The 8,724-nt window shown below is 40.3% G+C and overlaps 2 protein-coding genes across 4 annotated transcripts; both read left to right on the forward strand.

Moving 5' to 3' along the window:
• Positions 1-438: 438 nt before the first annotated feature.
• Positions 439-4,610, forward strand: LOC103956206. Of its 3 annotated transcripts, none has more exons than XM_048568161.1 (7): positions 439-991; positions 1,614-1,668; positions 1,907-1,981; positions 2,100-2,191; positions 3,469-3,555; positions 4,075-4,158; positions 4,285-4,520. In XM_048568161.1, the coding sequence occupies exons 1-6, from the start codon at positions 609-611 to the stop codon at positions 4,136-4,138; spliced, it is 756 nt and encodes a 251-aa protein (XP_048424118.1). In that variant the 5' UTR covers positions 439-608; the 3' UTR covers positions 4,139-4,158; positions 4,285-4,520. The 3 variants fall into 3 exon arrangements, with proteins under 3 accessions (XP_048424118.1, XP_009366437.2, XP_009366438.2); XM_009368162.3 differs by having other exon boundaries at positions 441-991; positions 3,469-3,550; positions 4,285-4,610; XM_009368163.3 differs by having other exon boundaries at positions 721-991; positions 1,614-1,714; positions 3,469-3,550; positions 4,285-4,610.
• Positions 4,611-7,834: 3,224 nt separating this feature from the next.
• Positions 7,835-8,664, forward strand: LOC125469893. The gene is made up of 2 exons (XM_048567963.1): positions 7,835-8,279; positions 8,390-8,664. The coding sequence occupies exons 1-2, from the start codon at positions 7,835-7,837 to the stop codon at positions 8,662-8,664; spliced, it is 720 nt and encodes a 239-aa protein (XP_048423920.1).
• The last annotated feature ends 60 nt before the right edge of the window (positions 8,665-8,724 follow it).

Genomic DNA, 8,724 nt, shown 5'->3' on the forward strand with positions numbered 1-8,724 from the left:
GTTTCTTCTCCGGAGATTTGCTTGAATGCTTGAATGCTTGATGGAGGTTTGGGGACGGATATTGTAACTTGTGATAAGATGCCTTTCGTTTATTAATACTAGTACGCCCACACGCAAAATGTGTACGAAAGTTTTTACTTTTGTTTTTAAAATTGAAGGAGAGAGAAAGAGAGTGAAAGAGAAAGTGCAAAAGTGGAAAGACATGGAGAGAGGTTTATATATGTTTATTTATTTATTTTAATTTAGTGTAAGCGAGGTTTAAAGAAAAACAACAAAATTTTGTTTTATGAAGTTACCTTTTTTTTAACTTTTTTGTATGTATGTATGTATGCAATCATGTTGCACGAAGCAAAGGCTAGCAAATAATGTAAGGGCAGATTAGTCAATTCGTATGACCCCAGAAGAAGATATTCCTAGTGGAAGAAAGGAAGCATGTGCAAAAATATGTGGCGACGCATTTTTGCGTGAAGTGTCAAAAACATGAAAAATGCAGAAATTCATTTAGACTTGTGATTTGGAGGAGGAGAAGAAGAAGAAGAAAGTAAACCAACCAATACACAACATTTGCAATACCAGAATTAACCACTAATCAATTACTTAATTTGGAAATGGCTGCACAGTTGTCGTCGACAGCACAAGGAGGAGGAGGAGGACGACGAGTGAAGTTGGCCTGCAGTGGGGGTTGGGGGTTGGGGTTGGATCAAAACATGCAGCTCTTCACATCAATCCAACCCCACAAGCTCCTCAGGCGCAGGCGCTGCCTCAGATCATTGGATTCTACCAGGCTTTACTCTTCTTCTTCTTCTTCTTCTTCTTCTAGGAACAAGGCGAAACGCTTCAACTCCGAGGCCCATTTGTTTGTCGATGGTGGTGATCATGATGAGGGAGACGGTGTTCATGGCGGTGACGACGATGGTGATCATGTTGAGTACTATGAGAGGGACGATGACTTGTCTTGCTTCAGAGGTCTCGTCTTGGATATCTCCTACAGGTCTGCTCACCTCTCACTTCACCTTACCTGCACTGCACTCTGCACTATTTCATCATTTGCATTTAACTAATATCATGGTTAACTCTGTAATACCAAGTTTTTTTTTTTTTTTTTTTTTTCTTTTCAAACTAGTAAATAATTAAATTTTGGTTACTTCTTTCTTGTGTCTAAACTGGAAGAATTTCATTTCATTAGCGCTCCAGTAGAGTGATTATTGTGAAGAACTGGCCATGCATTCTTGAATTGGATTGGAATCATTGGATTATACTTGTACATTTACTTTCAAAGGGAAAGATAAGTGGATAATTAAGCATCAAGCTCATCTACAGGATATGCTTATTGTACAATATAAATTATAATAGCCATCTCGTGGTCTTGTAGGCTATGTCGATTATCGAGGCCTGAGGGCCCGAATTTCATTTCTGACATTGCTCTTGTCATGGAGTACTATCTTCTCATTAGATTCCTTGATAACAGTTTCTCAGTTTGTGTTTGCATTTCTTTGTATTTATGCTGTAAGAAATTCATAAGCCGAAAACTGTTGATTCTTGAGTTTCTTTCCCTGCTTCTTCTCTACCACCTTACAATACTTCTGATTGAGATTGTTGTTCTACTGTGGCAGGCCGGTTAATGTTGTATGCTGGAAGCGTGCTATTTGCTTGGAATTCATGGAGAAGGTGGGACTGCCGCCACTCTGTTGTTCATCTTAGCAATTTTCCAACAGTAATAAAAGGATGAGTTGTTCTACAGTTATTAATTTGTGATGGCATTTGTCATCAAAGATGATAAAGCAGAGAAATATTCTTCAAAACCAAATGTACCTGCCATGCTCAGGACAGACTCCTATTGAATATTCTGCCTGCTTGCAAATTACAATACATGGATTTGATGGGTTCAAATTTTCTCTTGTACCAGGCTGATGTACTTGAATACTATGACCGGACTGTAAACTCCCCAAGCGGATCCTACTACATCCCGGCTGTCCTAAGGGTACGTTGTTAATTCATTGCATCGTGTTTTTGCATGGGATTGACATCCTCATTTGCATTTTCCCCTTGTTTCTTCTTGTCCATTTGGACTGAGTACATTTGTTTGCTTCTGGTTCCAGGTTCCCCATTTACTGCAGATTGTAAAGAGAAGAAGAATTAAGAACAGTCTCAGTCGTAAAAATATACTATGTCGGGACAGTTTCACTTGTCAGTAAGTAGATTACCCTTTTAGTCAAGTTAAACTTGTTGAAGTAAGCACAGATAATCTCTTTTGTGCTTAGTTTGATTACATAATTGCTTCTTATTAGATGAGAGTTGGATTAAGCACATGCGTCTCAGGGGCTAATTAATGAACATTGCTAGCTAGACTAGCTCATACAGTCTCTCTTGTAGTCATACCAAAGACCTGGGACTGAATCTCACCTTAACTAGGGATGGGAGATGTTATGAGATGAGATAGGTTATCTCCATGTAGCCTATAGGACCAATAGACCTCTAGTGGTGTACCTTCAGGAGAAAAAGGAATACAGTGCTATGTGTCTGCATTGATCTCAGATATCAATGATGGTATCACAAGAGATTTGTTGCAGGATATGATATCTTGCAAGGTGTTTCGGATTAAGTCTATATAAATTTGTGGAGACATATCTCTTGTTTCTTCTGTTGCGGTTTAACTTATTTCATCAGTTTCTTGATACTATTAATTACTCCAAAGCGGCATGGTTTTACTTGTGCCTGTAAACATGAGGTATTTACATTGTTAACACTGTGGAAAGAGAAGGTTGAGAGGTGAAAGAATTGTGTTGGCTGTGATAATGAAAAGAGAAAAATTCATCAAGTAGTAAGAATGAGGGAATCTTCAAACATATTTCAGTGAAGATGGCCCCATTCAATCAGGCAGAGGCGTTAAGATGAGGAATAGAAAGTTGCGGGAGACCTGATGCATCAGGTTCAATGCAGGGTTACCCAAGAGTTTCGGAGTTGCATCCGTCAACCAACACAATTTATTATCAATTGATCACCAGCTACAGGTACTGGTTTAAGAGTTACAGATCTAGACAGGTAAACTGATTAATGTGGCATTAATCAGATTTGGACAATGCGTAAAAGCTGAGGAATTAAAATCTTTACAAGTTCTTACACTTTAAAGAAAAATACTCGTTGTATTTTCTTTTTATGGTGTATTAGGGACGATTTTTCACAATATCTGGTGTCAAACAGATGAAATTCATAGCACACGTTATTAGGCTTCACAATCTTCACTACTGGTTTTGCCTTTGGATGTCTGGAGAACCTGTCTGCATCCTGACTGACGTATGTAGCTTAGAATTAAGTGAGCTGTTCTCTAGGAAGTAACTGACAACGGAACTTTAATGACCATGAAATTCTAGATAAATTTTTTTATTTCCAGTTCCAGTTCCACGAAGGCAAGGGTTATTCATTTGGAAATTGAATACTGACTTATTTCTATATCTATTCTCTTAACAGATACTGCTCTTCACGTGAAAACTTGACTATTGATCATGTTTTCCCAATTGCACGCGGTGGACAGTGGAAGTGGGATAATCTGGTAAGGTAACCAGTTCCATTTGAAGATTTGATTTCTTGATGCATAAATCAGACTCCGTAGCGGTGCTTAATTCTCTTTCCTGAGTATGATAACAAGATGCAGTATTATCATTATGCGATGTGGGCATTAGCTATCGAATAAAGTAGCTCCAACTTTCAGTAAGGAGATGTACAACAGTTGGGATTATCCAAAACCTCACTAAGATTAGGAGAAAGGATGCTCGTTTCCATCGACTTGTATAATGGATGCTGCATGAATGAATGATCACTGAAGTGGAGAAGCATTCCGTAGCTGTTATTTGTTCATTGTCCATCTGATTCCTCTGGAAACCCTTTACTTCGAAGGAGAAAATAAGACCTTGATGGCATAAATTGAATACAATTATTGCACAGAAAGTGCAAAATACATTCGTCATGCTGCTACCATACAAGTTGTAACATCAATTATGAAACTGGGATATATGGCAGGTACATGTGTTTAGGTACTGTTGTGGTTGAATTCTCTTGTGAACGCTTAACATGCAGGTCACCGCATGTGCAAGGTGCAACTCAAAGAAAGGTCAGAAGACGTTGGAAGAAGCAAATATGAAGCTGATGAAAGTCCCCAAGGTAATTTATTTCGATTTGTTTGTTTGTTTTTTCTTTCTTTTACATGTTACTGGCATGAGTGAGCGAGCCTGGCTACAAATTAAGATGCATACAATTGAATTGAATTGAATTGAATTGATTTCGCAGGCTCCGAAAGACTATGACATACTTGCAATACCACTAACAAGTGCAGCAATTAAAATGCTGAAAATGAGAAAGGGAACTCCAGAAGAGTGGCTCCAATATCTATCAAATTCCAAGCCGCCGCCTTCTTCAGAGCCATGACACCATCACTAGGCACTAGGCACTAACTACTTGTGCTTATTTCTATGCATATCATGCATTGTAACACATTTCATGTATACAATCTCTACCTTGGTTTAGGCCTTCATTTGCATAAACATGAAAGGTCAACAACCTATATTTGCAGCATCTTTGTTGATGATAAATGCAATTACGAGATTTAAACCTAATATCTCTCACTTTTAAGTTGGTGAAGTCATGACTCACCAAACTCCAGAAGCTTTTGTTTTGTTGTCAACAGATCTGGCCCCAAATTTACATGACAATAATGCATAATGTTTGTGAAAAATTAAAAACCCCACAGCCCAGGATCAACCCGGACAAATCTAGTATAGAGGGCCAACCATGAAGGCGCAGACGTCAGTCACATTTTAAAATCTCTCTCTCCCTCTCTCTCCCTCTTCTCAGATTCTCTTTCAAATTACCAAGAAAGTAATTAGGAGAAGATAATTCTTCACTAGCTGAATCTTCACCGCTGCTAGCTTTAATGAAATAAATTGAACTTTTCGGTTCACCAAGGGTAGAATTTGGCCCTGAAATAAGACAAGTAGAGCAAATCCCCAAAGAAACTGATATTCTTCGGATTCCAGTTCAACCATGCGGACAATAAGCTATTTCTTTATGCATTTTGAGGAGTGGAGTTTGAATACTAGTTCTCTTCAATATTCACAGGAACTGCATCCAATGCAATTGCCTGCAATATTACCGGCCAGGATTCTTCTAAGCAAGGTTGCAACTTTGATGGTACCAGAGGTGACGGAATTCCATCAAGAAATGGATTCCACCGTAATCCTTCAACACACTAATCCAGTACTTCCTAAGCATGATTGAACTCTTTGAAATAATGGTAACAATGCTTGAACTCTTTGAAATAATGGTAACACACTAATCCTCAAGAACGCGTATGTTTAACATAGTTAACATTTGAGAGAGGCATGAGCAGCAAGAAGTCTTATCTCGATCTACATTACAATTAGTAAATTAGTTTTCCATTTAAGAAGTAAAATGGATTCCTTCAATCAAGACAACATTAAAACAAAAGTTAAACAATGAAATTTATACAACCATTCTATATAAAACCATCTCTGCAATCAAACGTCTGCAGATGAGGATCTGAATTACTTTGCGGAAGATTTGAAGCATGGTACAGCAGTCTGTAAAAGTCTAGTGTGCATTATATTTTGAAGGGATTGTAAACCATTTAATGAATTTTGGAACTAGAGTATATTTGGCCACTTGAAGTGTAAATAGAGCACGGATATGAAGACAATGGTTAGAAATTTGAACAATATCAAAGCTGAAATGAGTTGAACTCGTTTAAGCCATACTAACTGCTCGACACTAGTTAATAAATGTTTAGACTCGTTGATTTCAGTATGTGCTTTCTGATATTCTCAGAAGGAAAAATATATAACACCAGGTGAATTCTTCCTCCATTACCGATATTTCCTAAAAATGAAAAGCGCAAGTCTATATATCTATGGAACACCTCAATGATTATCGTAGGGACGATGAGCTCATGCCTCCCCAAGGAAGCTATAAAAAGGAATATCCAAACGAACCTACCTACTGCGTTTGCCATCAGGTTTTGCCTGTTTATTTTCACCTTTATTTTCAGTTTGTGCTACATTCTTCAGTTATGTTGAAAATCCCTGCTGCATGTTTTGAAGTAGAGGAACTATCGTGATTTTTCAGGTCTCGTTCGGAGACACGATTGCATATCCTTTTTCTGGCTTGGCTACAAAGACCGTATTGGTTGTCAATGGCCCTACTAAAACTAAAAATAAGCAAGGTTAATCTTAATTATGCTGTGTTATATTTCTTTATTATGGTGATTTTTATTTGCTGACAGTGCCAAGGACGTGAATGGTTCCATTATGCGTGTGTTGGGCTGACAACGGAGACGAGATTCAGGGGAAAGTGGTATTGTCCGAATGCATGCTACAACCACAACAGGATATTCGTCGCGCGAAAAGTAAACAAATTAAAAGGTGGGTGGAGCTGAAATCTTAGAAAGTTAGTATCTCGACGGTCCAAGACTGGGCACCCGTCAATCACCAGACTCCTCTAGACCAACATACGCCTATGTCTTCCAAAACTAGAGCTCCACTCCCCCGCCAACGGGGTTGATTGGGAGTCCCGCCAAGGTTATGCTTCTTTCAAGATTGAATCTTTAGCCTTTTTTTCTTCTTGTGCGTTTGCTCTGTTAATCAGAATACCGGAGCAAACGCACAACAACAAAAATCCTAAAAATTTAATCTTGAAGGAAACATTACCTCGGCGGGACTCCAACCAGCCTGGCTGGCGGAGAAGAAAGAGGGGCATTCGAGCTGGAGTTTTGGGAGGAGATTGACCGTATGTCGGTCTAGTGGAGGAGTGAGGGGTATTTGATGGCCAGTCTTGGGCCGTCGAGATACCAATATTTCTTTGGAAGCGGGAGGAGTGCGGTGGTTGAAGAGGTATTGATGAGGATGGATACACTAGGAAAAGAATTGGTGTTTGAAAAACAATTTGGGTGCCACTACTAGACAATCACCCACCTTTTATAGAACGACTTCTGAGGAAACTGCAAGGTTGGCAACAATCAACGCTCTCACAAGCAGGGCGGGAGGTCTTGATCAAGGTCGCGGCACAAGCAATCCCAGCATACCCGATGAACCTGTTTAAATTCCCTAAGACATTATGTAATGAATTTGATGCCATGATTTCTAAATTTTGGTGGGGGCAACAGAGTGGAGAAAACCGCATCCATTGGGTCTCCAAGGCAAGGTTATGTAGCGCTAAGGTTGAAGGTGGACTTGGTTTTAGGAATTTTGAATCTTTTAATGACGCTCTACTGGCTAAACAATGTTGGAGACTGATATAGGAGCTGCATACGCTGTGGGCACAAGTTCTTAAAGCTTGATATTTTCCCAATTGTTCTTTCCTTGAAGCTAAGCGGGGAGGACGAGCTTCCTGGGCTTGGTCTAGTTTATTGGCGGGACAAGATATACTATTGAGGGGCGCTCATTGGCAAATTATGAATGGTCGAGAGGTTTAGGTTAGGAAAGATCGATGGCTCCCACACGTCCCACTGGGGAGACCGGAACCAATGAGTGTGGTGCCTATCACTAGAACATTGATGGTGAGCTCTTTGATTAATTCGGCCACTGGGCAATGGGATATTGAATTCTTGAAATCTTTTGTGTCACAACGAGACTATGAGGCGATCTTGGATACACCCATTGGTGACTCGTTGTGTCATGATCGATTGGTCTAGCCTTTTGAGAAACATGGCACCTATACAGTTCACTCGGGTTACCATTGGGCTCGTGCCCGCCAGGGACCACCAAGGATTATGAGTGCATCGACTTCGGCTACTATTCCAAAGTCTATTTGAAAATGGGTGTGGAGTATGGAGGCTTTACCCAAAATCAAGTGCTTTTTGTGGAAGACTCTTAATGCGGATGTTCCTACTATGGCAAATTTATTTCTCAAACGATCTTCTCCATCGCCTATGTGTCCTATTTGCAATGCTCAGGAAGAATCAATTGAGCATCTTCTCTTACTTTGTCCATGGGTGGAATTGGTGTGGTTTGGGGGAGATTTGGGTACAAGGCTACATCTGTGTGAAGTCACAATATGGCTGGCTTGGCTAATTTCTTGCCTTGAGGCGGTTCCTGGGTTGAAGTCTGATAAGCAACGGGTTTTTTCTTATATTGCCCTTACATGTTGGTACATTTGGAAGACACGGTGCAACTTTCTTTTCAACCATCAACCAATTGATCCTAGGCAGGTACTCCTAACCATTTCCACTTCCATAGGGGCTTTCTTGGCAGCTACCCAATCATCCAGCACTCGTATAATACCTGGTTCTCGAGCATCGGTGACTTCCATGACTTGGATTCCTCCAAACTCAGGGGTCATTAAGATTAATGTGGATGCTAGTTGGGGCATTTTTTGGGTGCAGATAAGTATCCCATAAAGGCTGAGAGTGTGGCTATGGCGGAGGCGCTGGCTATTAAGCATGGCTGCGAGTTGGGTCACCAATTGGGTTGCAATTCAGTGATAATTGAATCTGATTCCTCTGATGCAATCTCATGTCTGCGGGATTCTCTCTCAAAGGGCAGGTGGGATGCTTTCCCTGTACTTTCACAGTGTGCTAGATTGGAAGAGACTTTCCATGACTGTCGCTGGTCTTGGATTCCAAGATCGGCCAACAAAGTTGCGCATCTCTTGGAGTAGCGGCGAAGTAGGGAAATGTGCAATGTGGTTTGGATGGACAGACCTCCATCTTCCCTAGTT

This window comes from the organism of the source record quoted next, unplaced genomic scaffold, assembly GCF_019419815.1.
Source record: "Pyrus x bretschneideri cultivar Hongxiangsu unplaced genomic scaffold, Pyrus_bretschneideri_v1 Contig47, whole genome shotgun sequence".
NCBI lineage: Eukaryota > Viridiplantae > Streptophyta > Magnoliopsida > Rosales > Rosaceae > Pyrus > Pyrus x bretschneideri.

Excerpts from the sequence above, each read along its gene's own strand:
- LOC103956206 (XM_009368162.3), top strand. The coding sequence starts at position 609 with ATGGCTGCACAGTTGTCGTCGACAGCACAAGGAGGAGGAGGAGGACGA. Across the intron at positions 2,192-3,468 it reads CGGGACAGTTTCACTTGTCA|ATACTGCTCTTCACGTGAAA; the intron begins GTAAGTAGATTA and ends TTCTCTTAACAG. Across the intron at positions 4,159-4,284 it reads AGCTGATGAAAGTCCCCAAG|GCTCCGAAAGACTATGACAT; the intron begins GTAATTTATTTC and ends TTGATTTCGCAG.
- LOC125469893 (XM_048567963.1), top strand. The coding sequence starts at position 7,835 with ATGGAGGCTTTACCCAAAATCAAGTGCTTTTTGTGGAAGACTCTTAAT. Across the intron at positions 8,280-8,389 it reads TACCCAATCATCCAGCACTC|ATAAGTATCCCATAAAGGCT; the intron begins GTATAATACCTG and ends TTTTGGGTGCAG.